Below are 16,600 nucleotides of genomic sequence, written 5' to 3'. Positions count from 1 at the left end.
GGCCGGGCGGGCCTCGGCCCTCTTGCGTGCGGAAGGTCGGATCCGGCCTCGGAGCGCAGCAAAGAGGAGACGTTCGGTGGCATTTGGCACGGGTGAGGCCGCACTGCGAACCCTGAACTCGGTTTTGGGCCACTCACTCCAAGACAGATGTTGAGGGGCTGGAGTAGGAGCAGAAAAAGGCAAGGGAGCTGGGAAGGGGCAGGAGAGCAGGGCTGGGGAGCAGCAGTGAGGGAGCTGGGGGTGTGCAGCCTGCAGAAGAGGAGGCTGAGGGCACAGCTCATTGCTCTCTACAGCTACCTGAGAGGAGGCTGCAGCCAGCTGGGGGTTGGGCTCTGCTCCCTAGTGTTGGGTGATAGGAGAGGCAATGGCCTGAAACTGTGCCAGGGGAGGGTTAGGCTGGAGAGGAGAAAAAATTCCTCGGCTGCCAGAGTGGTCAGGGGCTGGCCCAGGCTGCCCAGGGAGGTGGTGGAGTCCCCATGCCTGCAGGTACTCAGAAACCTGTGGCCACAGCACCTGGGCCCAGGGTTTGGTGGACCTGTGGTGGTGAGCTGCTGGTTGGACTGGATGATCGTGGAGAGGTTTTCCAACCCAGACCATTCTATGATTCTATGATTCATCACTAGAGAGATGGAAATAAACACTGATAAATGTGTAGCTTTAGTCAGAAGTTGTTTCCATGGTGTTGATGCATCCACGCCTGGCTCATACACTCTGGCCCTGCTTCGCAGTCTGGCATCTTCTCAGCACTGCCTCTGGCGTTCTCAGAGACAGCAAAGTGGGTATGGCCTTTGCAACCACTACAGCTTCGTCTTCTTTTGCAGCCTCAAGGGATTGGTCACAGCTGTGATGGGAACACTGCAAGCCTTCTGCTGTGAGGGCAGGCCCAGAGAGTTTGGCTTGTTCAGCCTGGAGAAGAGAGGGCTGCAGGGAGACCTCCTGGTGGTCTTGCAGTGCTTCAAGGGGCTAGAAGAGAGCTGGGGACAGAGGTTTGAGCAGGGCCTGTGGTGGCAGGCCGATGGGGGATGGTTTGAACTGCAAGAGGGAGATTGAGAGTGGAGAGAAGGGAGAAATGTTTGACCCTGAGCGTGGGGAGAGCCTGTCCCAGGCTGCCCAGGGAGGTGGGAGCTGCCCCATGGCTGGCAGCACTGCAGCTCAGGTTGTGTGGGGCTGTGAGCAGCCTGCTCTGGTTGGGGATGTCCCTGCTGAGTGCAGGGGTTGGACTGGATGAGCTTTAAAGGTCCCTTCTGACCCAAACCATCCTATGAATAACCCAAACCAAAGCAGCATTAGCAAAGGGAGTAGTATTCCTCTCCATTTACTTCCCTCCCTGAAGCATCCCCTCCCGCTGCACTACTATTAAGCACTGCCTAGCTTAATTTTCAGTCTAAGGCAGGTTCTAAATCAGAATATCTCTGTTTTCTTCCCTCAGAGGAGGTCAGCCAAGCCTGCTTTGGTTTGGTTTCCTGTTTTCACAGCAAATATCATGAAAGGAACACACATGCTGATGTTAAGATCTGACACTAGCTCCACCTCAGCCTGGAACCTGACCTTCAGACCAGCTCTCAAACCCAGGATGAGAACACAACAAGTATTTAACCCCTTTCCTGTCACTGCAAAATTGTTAGTCCTAGCAGAACATGTCTGGTAATTACTTATTTGAATTTGCCTTTAGGAGCCTACTGGGAATCTTTTATGCCACGTGTGTTGCTTTAATGGCCGTGGTGGTATTGGGTTGATGGCTGGACTTGACCTTCAAGGTCTTTTCCAACCCAAACAATTCTGTAATTCTCTTTCTGGTTAACTTCTTCCCTTCCTCCTCTTCTGTGACCTGTAGAACTGAGTAAAAGTGAAGAATTTATTTCTATAACATATCATAGAACCATAGAATGGTTTGAGTTGGAAGGGACCTTCAAGATCATCCAGTTCCAACCCTCTGCCATGGCCAGTGACACCTCACACTGGCACAAGTTGCTCAAGGCCTCATCCAGCCTGGCCTTGAACACCTCTGGGGAGGGGGCATCCACAACCTCCCTAAGCAACCTTGTCCCCCGGCACTCCCAGGTTCTTCTCTGTGGAGCTGCTCCCCAGCAGGTCTCCCCTCACCTGTCCTGCTGGGAGGTTGTTCCTCCCCAGGTGCAGGACTCTACATTTGCCCTGCTTGAACTTCATGAGGTGCCCTCTGCCCAGCTCTCAGCCTGGCCAGATCTCACTGAACGGCAGCACAGCCTGGGGGGCGTCAGCTACCAGTCCTGGAGCTCTCCCATCAGCACACTAGCTGAGGAGGCACTGTGCCTTCGTCCCGATGAGGGTGCTGAACACTGGGGCTGTGTATCTAGCGTTATAGTTACCAAAGGTTGCTCTAGAATACTTTGTTACCTCTGTGGGCAGAAGTGACCTGCTTATCTTCTAAGGCAGCAGCAGCAGCAAAGGAACACGCAGGACACGTTGCTTTGTTTCACATGCTAGTCAAGGTTAGGGACTTTCTGTCTCTGGCCAAATTCCTCCATAACCTCTTAGCCGTGTTCTTTGAACACCGGGACAAGACAAGAGCTCCCTGAGCTCCCTGCTCAGGATCAGGAATCCACCTTCTGAAGGCTGCCGTCCCCAGGCTCCCTTCGAGCACCCAGCAGAAAGCAAGAACACTCATTTCCATTACTCCCATAAACTCAGCTTGGACCCCAGGGTTTTAGAGCCTCCTCAAGGGACCGCTAACCCTCGGGGCCCCCACTGGTCACAGGAGACCTACCCCGGAGCTCGAGGCTGCTTTACTCGCCCCCTTCCCGCCGTCTTAGCCCGGAGCTTGCGGTGGCTTTCCTCGCCCCCTCTTCCCCGTGCTCCCGCCGTGGCCCCTCAGACCGCCGCGCCGCCAGGGGGCGCTTCCACCCGCTGCCCTCCCGCGGCGGAATTTCCTCAGACCGCCGCGCCGCCAGGGGGCGCTTCCACCCGCTGCCCTCCCGTCGTGGCCCCTCAGACCGCCGCGCCGCCAGGGGGCGCCCCCACCCTCTGCCCTCCGCGGCGGAATCCCCTCAGACCGCCGCGCCGCCAGGGGGCGCCTCCACCCGCTGCCCTCCCGCCGTGGCCCCCTCAGACCGCCGCGCCGCCAGGGGGCGCCTCCACCCGCTGCCCTCCCGCCGTGGCCCCTCAGACCGCCGCGCCGCCAGGGGGCGCCCGCACCCTCTTCCTGCCCGCCGCCGTGGCCCCTCAGACCGCCGCGCCGCCAGGGGGCGCTTCCACCCGCTGCCCTCCCGCCGTGGCCCCTCAGACCGCCGCGCCGCCAGGGGGCGCCTCCACCCGCTGCCCTCCCGCCGTGGCCCCTCAGACCGCCGCGCCGCCAGGGGGCGCCCGCACCCTCTTCCTGCCCGCCGCCGGGCGCTGAAGATGGCGGGGCTTGGCGCGGCGCTGGCGCTGGCGGCGGGCGCGGCGGTGCTGGCGGCGGTGCTGTGGCGGCGGCGGGCGGCGGCGGCGGGCGGCGCGGGGCGGGTGTGTGTGGCCGTGCTGGGAGACCTGGGCCGCAGCCCGCGGATGCAGTACCACGCGCTGTCGCTGGCGCGGCACGGGCGGGACGTGGCGCTGCTGGGCTACCTGCGTGAGTGAGGCGGGGCCGCCCCTTGCGCGGCGCCGGGGCCGGGCAGGGCCGCGGCGGGGGCCGTGCCTCTGACGGCTTTCTCCCCCTCTGGCAGAGAGCAGGCCGCACGGCGATGTGCTGCGGAGCGGGAGGATACGGCTGGTGCCTGTGTCGGACCTGCGGGGTCTCAGAGGTGCGTACGCCACGGCCTCGGCCCGGGGCTGCTGGGGAGAGAGTCGCCGGGGCCGCGCCGGGGGCCACAGCGTGGCCGTGGCGGGAGCTTGTGTTCAGGGGAAGCAGAGGAAAAGGCAAATCAGTATTTACGTGGAAAAACGGGGCCAGAAGGGCATTCGGGCCTGGCTGTCGAGGGAGGGTAGTCCAGAGGGTGTGTGCTGGCTGAGCCCAACTGCTTGCAGAGGCTGCCCAGCTTGTGCTGCCCCACCCAGCCTCAATGCCTGTCTGTGTGCCGGTGCACATGAATGCCCTTCACAGACATTGCATCATTTCATTTCCCCCTTTATTTTCCTCCCTCATTTTGTGTTATCCATGCATCCTCTGACTTCTTTCTAGACCAATGCAGGGACTGTAAGGTGTCTAAAACCAGCTTTCTGGCTTCACAGAGTAGCATTTGTAACCTTTCTCTGCAGAAATCGCTGGTTCGGTGTGAGGTGCACGTTTCTGGGGAGCTGTGATGTTCTTTAACAGAGTTTCTGTCATGGTTTGTGTTTTTTGCAGTTGGTCCAAAGCTCTTCCAGTATGTCCTAAAAGTCGTTGTCCAGGCAGTACAATTGCTGTACACCATGCTGAAGATAGAGCAGCCTTCCTATATTCTTCTTCAGGTATGCTTGGTGTTGGGACTAATGGTAATAGAAATTAATGGTATGACATCACAAGGGGGGGTTTAGCACTCTCGGGTATTGTTCTATTTATTTGAGAGCTTAAAGTGGCTTACTCAATGGTATAGCACACAGAGTGCATCAGGGGTTGGAAAGAACCCTCAAAGGTCTACATTTCAATATCTGAAGAGGACCTACAGGAAGGCTGGGGAGGGACTGTTCAGAAGGGCCTGTGGGGATAGGATAAGAGCAGTGGTTTGAAACTGGAGCAGCTTAGGTTGGACATCAGGAGAGTGAGAGTGGGGAGACGCTGGCACAGACTGCCCAGGGAGGTGGTTGAAGCCCATCCTTGCAGATATTCAAGTTCAGGCTTGCTCTGTCCCTGGGCAGCCTGCTGCAATTGGAGGTGTCTGTGATGAGAGCAAGGAATTGGACAAGATGAGGCTTGAGGGTCCCTTCCAACCCAGTGCAAGCTGTGAATCTTGTCCAACCTCTCCGCAGTGAGCAGGGGCATCTCCAACTAGCTTGGGTTGCTCAGAGCCCCATCAAGTTTGATCTTAAATGTCTCCAGAGACAGGGTCTCAGTATTTGTTGCAGTATATATTGCAATATTTCACCACCCTCAGCAGTGGTGTGAACCTCCATGAAGCTATTTCTTTGGCTCTAAACTTTGATTTCTGTCAGCAACTCCTGGTCTTGCTGTTTATTGGAGAGCTTTTGAGTTTCGCTGACGTAGATCAGTAACAAAGCATCTAGAAATGTTTATTGGAGGGGAATTTTGATCCTGATCTGAGAGGAAGTTTGGAGTTCCTACCAATATTTACAGCAGACACTGGGAGCTCTGTAGCTGCTGAACATAGAATTGTCTGTGTGCCTTCAGAACCTTGAAAACAACATCCTCTCAGTCCTCAGGTTTCCTTCTTGTATCTGGTAGTTGCTTAGTGCCTGTCACTTGAGCACCGTTCATCCGATTCTCCCCCTTGCTTTATGAACCAGAACCCTCCAGGCCTGCCTGGCATCGCTGTTGCCTGGGCAGCCTGCCTCTTCTGGAGAAGCAAACTGATAATTGACTGGCACAACTATGGATTTACTATCATGAGTCTGACCCATGGCAGAAACCACCCGCTGGTACGAATGGCCAAATGGTTTGTACTGTCGTTTCCTTCTCCTCTGGCTGGCTGTGAGGGGACTTTGCAGAACACAGGAGGGTGGAAACCAGTGGGCAGGGGATAATTAGCAAAGGGTTGGTTCTCTGAAGGCTCTCTGGGTTTTGCTGGGTGATTCTGTGATCCATGATCTCCCTGGAGGTGTTGAAGGCCAAGCTGGATGAGGCCTTGAGCAAGCTGGGCTGATGGGAGGTGTTCCTGCCCATGGCAGGGGGTTTGGAACTGGGTGATCTTTATGGTCCCAACCCATCCTGGTGTTGCATGATTGCATTTTCACAGAGCCTGTTCTCTAACAGCTCTCTGTTAGCCAGGTAGGAGTGTGTTGGATGAAGTAGGCAGGTTGCTTTTATGTGCATACAGAATCATGGAATCATTAAGGTTGGAAAATGCCTCTAAAGTCAAGTCCAGCCTTCTACCCAGTGGCTCAGTGACCACTCACCCATGTCCCAACGTGTCACATCTTGGTTTTTAAACACCTCCAGGAATCCCCATTTAAGCACCTCCCTGGGCAGCCTGTTCAGTGCCTGACCACTCTTTCACTAATCCTCATCTCCAACCTAAACCTCTCCTGGCACAATTTCAGGCCTTTTCCTTTTCTGTCGTTAGTTACCTGGGAGAAGAGACCTACACCACCTTCATTTCAGCCTCCTTTCACAGGGAGTTGCAGGGAGCAGTGAGGTCTCCCCTCAGCCTTCTCTTGTGTTAAACACTCCCAGCTCCTTAGCTGCTCCTCCTCAGCCCTCTTCTCCAGACTCTTCCCCAGCTCTGTTGCCCTTCTCTGGACCTGTTCCAGCCTCTCAATCTGTTCTTTGGAGTGAGAGGCCCAAAACTGACCCCAGCACTCAAGCTGTGACCTCATCAGTGTTGAGTCCAGGGGCACAGTCCCTGCCCTGCTCCTGCTGCCCACACCACTGCTGATCCATCACTGGTGCTCTTAGGTCTTAGAGGACACAAGAGTCTCCTCTTGCAAATCTACTGCTGTGTAAGGAGTCAGAAGTCTTCAGAAGAGGAGGCTGAGAGGAGACCTTATCGCTCTTTACAGCTCCCTTTAGGGAGGAAGCTATCTGGGGGTTGGGCTCTGCTCACATGCAACGATTGGCTTGACAAGAGGAAATACCCTCAGGAAAGGTTCAGGTAGGACAGGAGGAACAACTTCTTCTCAGCAAAGGTTCTCAGGCACTATCCCAGGCTGTCCAGGGAGGTGGTGCAGTCCCCATCGTTGGGGGTGTATAAAGCTTCTTGGATGTGGTGCCAAGGGAGGTGGTGCAGTGGCAGTGGCTGAGCAGCAGTGGTGGGTGTGTGAGCTCTTGAGTGGTTGGACTTGGTGATCTCCAAGGGTTCTTCAAACCTTACCAGTTCCGTGGCTCTGTGATGAAATGCCATTTCTGGGGGGCAGTTTGGTTTCTTTGGGGTTTGCTTGCCTTTTAATCACCTGAAGCACTGATGGACAGTTGGTGGCTCATGTGATTTGCTGGCAGTCATCTCCATCTCCCATGTGATTCTTTCAGGTATGAAAAGCTGTGTGGGCATCTGTCTGACCATAACCTGTGTGTCACTAATGCCATGAAAGAAGATCTGTGGTTGAATTGCAACATCAAGTAAGTCACCTGCCCCCCACAAATGAGTGCCTGCCTGCGGGAAGAGCATAGCCCTGATCGTTCTGGTGGAAACTTAACCAAGGACCAAAGCAGCTATCCTGAGCCTGGCCCTCTCCACTCAGACACATGAGCTCAGATGTGTAGTGGGCTGCTAGAGTGTGGGCAGTACAGAATCTTCGTTACCCTGTGTAATTAACGCTTTATAGAATGTGGCAGTTCAGGTGTCAAGTTAGCTTGCTGCCAGGCTGCCCGAGGCAGACATCACTGAGGCTTCTGACAGCCGGCCCTGGGCAGGTTTCTTTTGCAATCAGGTGGTCACAGTTGCTAAGGAAAGGTTCTGAAGTTAGAGAAGCAGGACAGTGCTGGCTGTGATTGTTGCATTTGCATTACACACAACCCCAGAATGGTGAGGGTTGGAAGGGACCTCTGGAGATCACCCAGTCCAACTCTCCTCCTGAAGCAGGGCACTGACAGCAGCTTGCCCAGAGCCACAGTGGCCAGCACTGAGGTGTTTAGCCTGCAGAAGAGCAACCCCAGAGGTTGCAAGAGCTAAAGCAGCTGTGGGGGACAAGAGGCTGGGGTCAAACTCTTGTCCAGGCCCTGGGCACCACTGACAATAGGCAAGGGGGACAAAGTGGCACCCGGGAGGTTTCATCTGAGCAGGAGGAGAAAGTCGTTTGTTGTGAGAGTGCTGGAGGCCTGGAGCAGGCTGCCCAGAGAGATTGTGGAGTGTCCTGTGTGGAGAGCTTCCAAGGGCAGCTGGGCACTGTGCTGTGGGTGCCCTGCTTGAGCAGGAGGTTGCACTGGCTGATCTCCAGAGGTCCCTTCCAACACCACCCTGCTGGGATTCTGGGATCAGTCCTTGTACACATGCTTACCTAATTCCCATGACAGGGAGGTTGGAGAAGATGATCTCTAAGGTCTCTTGCCACCTAAGCTGTCCTGTGGTTACCCAATTCATTACACTACGGAGGTACAACACTCACACTGAACTTCTCCTGGAGATGTGGCTTTGAGTGTTAAGCTCCCCAGAGTTTCTGGAGGAGACACCTCATGTTTTGATCTTGTCTCTGGTGAATAAGCCAGGGGGAAGCTTGACAGAATTTCCCTGTCTTTAGGTACCGCTCTTAATTCCTCTCTTGTTCCTGGTTGTTCTAACCATTGCTGTCACTCTGTCCTTTATTCTTGGGGACCTTCCCTTCTTGTTAGCCTAGTTTCAAAGCAGTTCATTGTCAGGTCATTCAGCATACCAGTTTTGAGCTCCACCCTTCCAGCACCAGGTACATTTTATTTTGGGGTGTCACCTGTGCATTTCTCTCCCCCCAGGGCAGTGACACTGTATGACAAGCCAGCTGCTTATTTTAAGGAAACACCTTTAGAACTTCAGCATCCTTTGTTCCTGAAGCTTGCTAAAGACCATGAGCCTTTCAGACCACGGTATGTGTGAGAGCATCACTTCACAGGCCACCACTGACTCACCTCAACTCAGCACAGCTACTTGCCAGAAGTACTTTTGCAGGGGTGTCAAGGGTCAGAGCTGGGCTGGCCACTAAACAAGTTGTGAGACACAAGGAAGGAGGGGATTTTCCCTCTCTCTTCTGCTCTCGTGAGACCACACTGCCTCCACTTCTCGTGCCTTCAGCATGAGAAGGATGTGGATCTACAGAAGTGGGACCAGAGGAGGCCACGAAGATGTTCAGAGGCTGGCAAACCTCCCCAGTGGGAAGAGGCTGGGAGAGTTGGGGCTGTTGAGCCTGGAGAAGAGAAGGCTTCAGAGAGAACTCAGAGCAGGCTGCCAGTGCCTGAAGGGGCTCCAAGGGAGCTGGGGAGGGACTTTGGACAAGGGCTGGGAGTGCCAGGATGAGGGACAATGGCTTTGAGCTGGGAGAGGGGAGGCTGAGAGTGGAGAGGAGAAAGAAATTGTTTACAGTGAGAGTGAGGAGACACTGGCACAGGTTGCCCAGGGAGGTTGTGGATCACAGAATCACATTCTGTAATCCACAACATTCTGTGATTCTGTGATCCACAACCTCCCTGGAGGTGTTCCAGGCCAGGCTGGATGAGGCCTTGAGTATCCAGGGCTGGTGGGAGGTATTCCTGCCCATGGCAGGGGGTTGGAACTGGGTGATCTCTGAAGCCACTTCCAACCCAGCTCATTGTATGAATTCATGAAGCCTCTCTACTTTCCCAAAGAGAAGAGAAAAGGAAGAAGGGAGGGAAGTTGTTGGGTTGGGAACAAATTTGACCTAGCTGGGATGGAAAGAAGAACAATGCCATGAATAGAGACACAGAGACACAAACCAGTATGGAACCCAGGAGCCACTGACAGTGGTGGCACCACTGCAGCTGGTGTTTGGCAGTTCCTGCCAGGCCAGGAGTGTATTTGCTGCTGTGCTCATGCAGCCCATACTCAGGAGGTTCTCTTTCCTTAGTACAGAGTCTGTCAGCTGGAGTGCCCAGAGCTCTGCTTTTACAGAAGTGGATGAGAAAAGTGGAGAGGTGATCAAGCCCAGAGGCCGCCCAGCTCTTCTCATCAGCAGCACCAGCTGGACAGGTTGGGAAGCAAAGAGTCTTAGCTCTCCTTTTTCTCTCATACTAGATAAACCTGAGGCTTTTGGCACTGAAAAGGCCATGGAGACATCAACAGGGCTGCAGTTACAATTCTCCTTCCCAGGAAGAAAATTCTTCTGGCAGGAAGAATTTGGTGGCTAAAAATGACTGCTTGAAAGTTGTGTTATAATGGGAGAAGTCAGCCTCAAGTATGATGAAAAAAGATTTTTCTCCTCTTCCTAACTTCATACTGGGCACTCTGTAAAAGAGATGAAGAAGCTGCAACATTTGCTCCTTTCTCAGAATGTGTAGTACATCCTTTTTTCCCTGATTTTTTTTCCCCTCTGTATGAAAAAGGGAGCAGCAAATGGACACAAATCTGTTGGTAGTATCCATGGGCAGATTTGTCTCTTCCTTTGCAATTCCTGCATGGAATTCCTCTAACTTTAGACACACCATTGTCATGGGATGGCTTTGAGATTGTGTAGTGCTTGTGGCTGAGGTTGCCTACCCTGTCAGGGGAGCAAATGAGCAGTTAGTTGTGTGCTTCTAGACTTTGGAGTGTACTTTAGATGGGAAGAGCATGGCCCACACCAAAGGGGGAAGGTGAGGAAGGTCTTGGTGGTTAACGACTCATTCCTTATAAAGGTCAGAAATAGAAATGTCACTAATCAAGCTTTTCTCTTTCAGAGGATGAAGACTTCTCAGTCCTCTTAAAAGCTTTAGAAGGTAGGTGTGAAGGAATCTCACCTCTTCAGAGGGCAGTGGTGGTGTTCTGGAGAGTTCTGAAGGGTTTCATACAACAGCTTAGGTTGGAAGGGATCTCAGAGATCATCTACTCCAATACTCTGCCATGGGCAGGACTCTCAACTAGCCCAGGTTGCTGAAGGCCTCATGCAGCCTGGCCTTCAACACCACTAGGGAGGTTGTGGATCACAGAATGTGGTCTATGATCAATGCTCAGCCAGAGCTAAAGGAGCTGTGGGAGGCAAGAGGCTGGGACCAGACTGTTGTTAGTGGTGCCCAGGGCCAAGACAAGGGGTAAGAGGCACAAAGTGGCACTCAGGAGGTTGCACCTGAGCAGGAGGAGAAAGTTATTTGTTGTGAGGGTGCTGGAGGCCTGGAGCAGGCTGCCCAGAGAGGCTGTGGAGTGTCCTTGTGTGGAGAGCTTCCAAGGGCAGCTGGGCACTGTGCTGCTGGGCAAGCTGCTGTGGGTGCCCTGCTTGAGCAGGGGTTTGGACTGGGTGATCTCCAGAGGTCCCTTCCAACCCCACCCTGCTGGCACTCTGGGATCTGCTAATAGGAGAGAGTGGAACAGGCATTGTCCTGCTTCCTAGACTTGGCAGCTGTAGTCTCTAAACAGCTCCACTGGTGCAGCTGCTCTGCAGTGGCTGAGCAAACGATGAATGGTGAATTTTAAACAGAGCAGACTTTGTGCTCAGTTTGCTGTTTCCTATATGGATGCTTAGAAAGGAAATTACTTGGAGTAGGATCTAAATCTTTGCCTGTGAGCATTCTGAAATGAAGCAGCTTTGTCTTTGTTGGCTCTGAAGAGTTTCTTACCTTCTCCAGGTTATGAACATTCCATCAGTGAGGGAGCCAAGCTTCCATCTCTGGTCTGTGTGATAACAGGTAAGGGTTTGTCCACCTTGCAGCTCTGTCAGTGCTGATACATCAGAATTCATTTCACTTTCCTCTTCTGCTGATGGAGAAGGGAGAGGAGGAACGTCTGGGCAGGAAGAGTAGTGATGCACAGCTGGATTGTCACAGTCATGTAATTAAAGAGGAGGAGCTCTCAGCCTGTCTAGTACAGCAGTGCATTACTCCAGCTTGAGAAGAATTTAAGCTCAACCTGGAGATGATGCTGTAAAAGCAGTGTAAGATCTGCTGCTGGGAGTGCTAAGCAGAAAGGTTTTTGTCCAGGGCTGTGAAGAGGAGCATCAGAGGAGGTTCTGCTGAGCAATGGTGTAGGCAGGTCGTTGCTCTTTAGTTTACATCCATGTTAAAAGAAAACAAAAGCTGAGAGTGATGTCACAGGGCCAGATGTGCTTCTGAGATCTGTCACTGTTACTGGGTTAAGTTACAGCTGCAGGCAAAGTGCAGCTCAGGGCTGGCACCAATGGGATAAGGTTCAACAAGGCCAAGTGCTGGGTCCTGCCCCAGGAAGGCTCCAGGCTTGGGGCAGAGTGGCTTGAAAGTGCACAGCAGAGAAGGGCCTGGGGGTGCTGGGTGAGAGCAGCAGAAGATGAGCTAAGGGGTGCCCAGGTGGACAAGAAGGACACCAGCATCCTGACCTGGATCAGCAGTGGTGTAGGCAGCAGAAGCAGAGTCTCATGTATTCAGCACTAGGTTTTGGGGCCCTTACTTCCAGAAGGACATTGAGGGGCTGGAGCAGGGCTAAAGGCAACAGAGCTGGGGAAGGGTCTGGAGAAGAGGGCTGGGGAGGAGCAGCTGAGGGAGCTGGGGGTGTGCAGCCTGGAGAAGAGGAGCCTGAGGGCAGAGCTCATTGCTCTCTACAGCTCCCTGAGAGGAGGCTGGAGCCAGGTGGGAGTTGGGCTCTGCTCCCTAGGAACAAGAGATAGGACGAGAGAAAATGGCCTCAAGTTGCCCCAGAGGAGGTTTAGGCTGGACATGAGGAACAATTTCTTCCTCTTGAGGGTTATCAAGGCCTGGCCCAGACTGCCAGTGGCAGTGGTGGAGTCCCCATCCTTGGGGAGGTTTCAAAGCTGTGTAGCTGTGGTGCTGAGAGCCCTGGCTCAGTGGGGCCGTGGCAGTGCTGGGGTAGGGCGTGGACTCTGTGATCTTGAAGGTTCTTTTCCAAACAAAACCATTCTGATTTTTATTTTGATGGCAGAGCCTTCTAAATGCTGAAGGCAGTCCTGAGTTCCTGCTGCTTTCAGAGGGGGCTGAACATTTACCATGTCTGCTTGGGGATTGGCTGTGGCCTCCTTTCATGGTCTGACACAAGAGGAGTTTGTCAGCTGTAAAGCAAGGAGCACAGACAGCACTTGCAGTCAGCTTGCTTTAAAACACTGATGTATGTGTATTTTTTTCCAACTTTAAACAGGCAAAGGACCTCTGAAAGACTACTACAATGGCCTGATAAATCAGCTGCACTTTAAACACATCCAGATCTGCACACCATGGCTGGAAGCTGAGGATTATCCCCTTCTGCTTGGTGAGTTGGGAAGGAGGCTTGAGATGGTGTGAACACAGCCTGGCACTGCTGCAAGGAGCTGCTACAGCCTCTGCCCAGGAGCTGGTAGAAAATAGGAAGCACATTAAGGGGTGGCCTTACCAAGGTGTGAAGGGCAGTGTCAGGAGATGCCAGGCTCTGGTCAGGGATGTCCAGTGATGGGACAAGGGGCAACAGGGACAAACTGGAGCAGAAGGGAAAACTTTGTCACTGTGAGGGTGCTGGAGGCCTGGAGCAGGCTGCCCAGAGAGGCTGTGGAGTGTCCTTGTGTGGAGAGCTTCCAAGGCCAGCTGGGCACTGTGCTGCTGGGCAAGCTGCTGTGGGTGTATCGGACTGGCTGATCTTCCAACCCCCACCATTATCTGGGGATTCTCTTGTTCTGAGCAGAGTGAGAGTTAGAAAGGTCTTTTGGTTTCAGACACATGACACCTGAGCATTGCCTTTCATTCCAGACTCACTCACCTCTTTGTAAAGCCTGACTAATTTTAATCACAAGATAGTTTGCTCTTTTATCCCCTGAGTGCGGAAAATGAGTCAGCCTGGGTAGAGCTGAAGTCAGCTCCTCTTTAGCTTCCATCACCCAAAGCAGGGCACAGAGAGGTTGACAGGAAGGCTCCAGAGCTGCTTTCAGGGAATTCAACCTCTTTGTTTTCATTGCTTCTCAGGCTCTGCAGACCTTGGGGTGTGTCTCCATAAATCATCCAGTGGTTTGGATTTACCCATGAAGGTGGTGGACATGTTTGGCTGCTGCTTACCTGTCTGTGCAATCCATTTTGAATGGTAAGAGCTTGCTCTAGCTCCCATAACCTAGGACTGGTACAAAGCAGGGGTTCAGCAGCGTGGATCAGAGCAGATCCCAGTGTGATGCCATCAGAACTTCATTTTGATCAATCAGATGTTAGAACTCATGGCAGCGTCAAAAAATCAAGCCGTGGTTTCTGAGGAGCTGGGAGCATTCCATGCCACACTTGCCTTAAAACTAGAGCTGGGAGCATTCCATGCCACACTTGCCTTGAAACCAGAGCTGGGAGCATTCCATGCCACACTTGCCTTGAAACTAGAGCTGGGAGCATTCCATGCCACACTTGCCTTGAAACCAGAGCTGGGAGCATTCCATGCCACACTTGCCTTGAAACCAGAGCTGGGAGCATTCCATGCCACACTTGCCTTGAAACCAGAGCTGGGAGCATTCCATGCCACACTTGCCTTAAAACTAGAGCTGGGAGCATTCCGTGCCACACTTGCCTTAAAACTAGAGCTGGGAGCATTCCATGCCACACTTGCCTTAAAACTAGAGCTGGGAGCATTCCGTGCCACACTTGCCTTAAACCCCCCCTCACCCCTGTAATACCTTGTTTGCATAGAGTCCATCAAGCCAGGCTTGCTCTGCAGGCTGAGTGTTTGTGCAGTCAGGGCCAATTGAGGGAACCTTTAACAAAGAGAAGTTCTCTGTGAAGGTCTCATGAGCTTGGGGCTTGGGCAGATTTTTCTTGTGGGTTGGTTTTGAAGGTAGGTTATATTTTAATAAATGTCTGGATGAGTGGCACAGAGACACTGAGGGCAACACAACTCTGGGCTGGAAAAGACTTTTCAGGTCATCCAGTCCAAGCCTTACCCCAGCACTGCCAGGGCACAGCTAAGCCATGGCCCTCAGCACCACATCTGCACAGCTGTGAAACTCCTCCAGAGATGGAGACTCCACCACTGCCCTGAGCAGTCTGAGTCAGGCTTTGACAACCCTTTTGGGGAAGAAATTGTTCCTCATGTCCAACCTAAATCTCCCCTGGGGTAACTTGAGGCCATTTCCTCTTACCCTGTCACTTGGTCCTAGGGAGCAGAGCCCAACCCTGACTTGGCTTCACCTCCTCTCAGGAAGCTGTAGAGTCAGCATGGTCTCCCCTCAGCCTCCTTCAGGCTGCACACCCCCAGCTCCCTCAGCTGCTCCTCCCCAGCCCTCTTCTCCAGACCCTTCCCCAGCTCTGTTGCCCTTCTCTGGCTCCGCTCCAGCCCCTCAGTGTCCTTTTTTTGTGCTGTTCTGGTGAGTTTCCCTAGTCTGACATAGAAGGGAGATGCACTCTTGAAACAGAAAGGTTTAAAGCTGCCTTCTTCATGCTGCTGTGCCAGCTGTGAAGCTCCTATCTAGACCTCCAAGATCACAAGTGGTGATCTTTTGGGATGCAGCTTTTGAAATGTCAGTCTCAAGAAGGCTCTGAGCCACTCATCTAGTGGAGGAGATCCTTGCTGCCAGCAGGGCGGTTGGACTAGATGACCTTTGGGTTCCAACCCAACCCATTCTATGATTTTCTGTCCCTCTCACTGCTCTTTGTCTCTTTCTGGCTTCTGTCCCCAGTTTACATGAACTTGTGAAGCACGAGGAGAATGGGCTGATATTTAAGGACTCAGATGAACTTGCAGAACAACTGAAGGTAAAGGATTGGCTCCTGACTCCATCAGTCCCCTGCAGAAGGAGGACTCAAAGCTGCTGGAGTGAGGCCAAAGGAGGCCACAAAGATGATTCCTGGGTTGCAGCAGCTCTGCTGTGAGCACAGGCTGAAGGAGCTGGGGGTGTGCAGAAGGCACCAGGGAGACGTCAGAGCTGTCTCCCAGTGCCTGAAAGAATCCTGCAGGAAGGCTGCAGAGGACTTGCTGAGGGTGTTTGAGCCAGGCCAAGGGGGGATGGTTTGGAGCTGAGGAAGAAGTTGTTGAGTGTGAGGGTGCTGAGACACTGGCACAGGCTGCCCAGGGAGGCTGTGGCTACCTCCTGCCTCGGGGTGGTCAAGGCCAGGGTGGATGAGGCCTTGAGCAGCCTGGGCTAGCTGAGTCTCCTTGAGTCTCCTTGTCCCTGCCCATAGCAGGGGAGTTGGTCTAGATGGTCTCTGATGTCCCTTCCAACCTAAGCCACTCCCTGATGATGATGATTTTTCTTCCCCACTAGCCAAAACTGCCAAGGTGCTGCTCGCTGAGTTACCTTTCCTTACCTGCCCACCACCTGCTTTTGGTTTTGCACTCAGAGTGCTTAGCTTTGCCCAAGGGATGTTCTTTGCCTCACTTCCACTTGAGTTTGAGTCTGAAGCTGGCCAGAACATTCTAAATCCTGTCACCATCCACTCCTTCTAAAGTCAGACCAAAGAGCAGGCTCTGCCTGCAGTCCTCTGAAAGCTGAGCCTGGGGAGGCTGCAGTGAGCCTGCATATAGTGACTTGCTGCTGTTGTACTGTTTTTCCCTTTCAACTCACAGATGCTTTTCTTGGGGTTCCCCTCACTGGAAGGCAAACTTCACAGCTTCAGAAAAAACCTCCGGGCCTCCAAGCAGCCACGCTGGGATGAGAGCTGGGACCAGACTGTGCTTCCTCTGCTTGGGCACACAGAATGACTTGTCTGGGAAGAGGAGGGAGGCAGAAAAGCTGAAAAGCTCTGCCTAGGTGTGATAAATGCTGGAATAAACTCATGGTATTGTCTGGAGGTGCAGCTTTGTACTGCTTCAGTTTGGAGCATGTGTTCAGGCTTTGAGCTTCTCCTGAGAGTAAAGCAAGTGCTGAGGGTGCAGCCAGGGGTGTTTCCTCTGTGCTACGAGTGTGTGGAGGGAGGATGTTGTTCCTATGCTGGAGAGCCTGAGCATTCTGGCAGGGATGACCAGTGGTGTGGCCAGCAGGAGCAGGGCAGCACTAGTAAGGCCACAGCTTGTGTCCT

General features: G+C 53.4%; 1 protein-coding gene across 3 annotated transcripts; it reads left to right on the top strand.

The window, feature by feature from the left end:
* The first annotated feature begins 11 nt into the window (after positions 1–11).
* On the top strand, positions 12–16,372 carry ALG1 (ALG1 chitobiosyldiphosphodolichol beta-mannosyltransferase). 3 transcript variants are annotated; one of them, XM_064153158.1, is made up of 13 exons: positions 12–92; positions 3,681–3,758; positions 4,301–4,404; positions 5,398–5,546; positions 7,076–7,165; positions 8,492–8,602; positions 9,598–9,719; positions 10,406–10,444; positions 11,288–11,347; positions 12,783–12,893; positions 13,577–13,691; positions 15,262–15,337; positions 16,149–16,372. In XM_064153158.1, the coding sequence occupies exons 3-13, from the start codon at positions 4,366–4,368 to the stop codon at positions 16,281–16,283; spliced, it is 1,047 nt and encodes a 348-aa protein (XP_064009228.1). In that variant the 5' UTR covers positions 12–92; positions 3,681–3,758; positions 4,301–4,365; the 3' UTR covers positions 16,284–16,372. The 3 variants fall into 3 exon arrangements, with proteins under 3 accessions (XP_064009228.1, XP_064009226.1, XP_064009227.1); XM_064153156.1 differs by lacking the exon at positions 12–92 and adding an exon at positions 3,379–3,586; XM_064153157.1 differs by lacking the exons at positions 12–92; positions 3,681–3,758; positions 4,301–4,404 and having other exon boundaries at positions 5,414–5,529.
* Positions 16,373–16,600: the final 228 nt, after the last annotated feature.

The sequence above is a fragment of the Pogoniulus pusillus genome, chromosome 13 (assembly GCF_015220805.1).
Source record: "Pogoniulus pusillus isolate bPogPus1 chromosome 13, bPogPus1.pri, whole genome shotgun sequence".
Lineage (NCBI taxonomy): Eukaryota > Metazoa > Chordata > Aves > Piciformes > Lybiidae > Pogoniulus > Pogoniulus pusillus.
Note: the sequence above shows the minus strand (reverse complement) of the source record. Positions and strands in the feature narration are given on the sequence as shown.

Excerpts from the sequence above, each read along its gene's own strand:
- ALG1 (XM_064153156.1), top strand. The coding sequence starts at position 3,379 with ATGGCGGGGCTTGGCGCGGCGCTGGCGCTGGCGGCGGGCGCGGCGGTG. Across the intron at positions 7,166-8,491 it reads TGGTTGAATTGCAACATCAA|GGCAGTGACACTGTATGACA; the intron begins GTAAGTCACCTG and ends CTCTCCCCCCAG. Across the intron at positions 8,603-9,597 it reads CATGAGCCTTTCAGACCACG|TACAGAGTCTGTCAGCTGGA; the intron begins GTATGTGTGAGA and ends CTCTTTCCTTAG.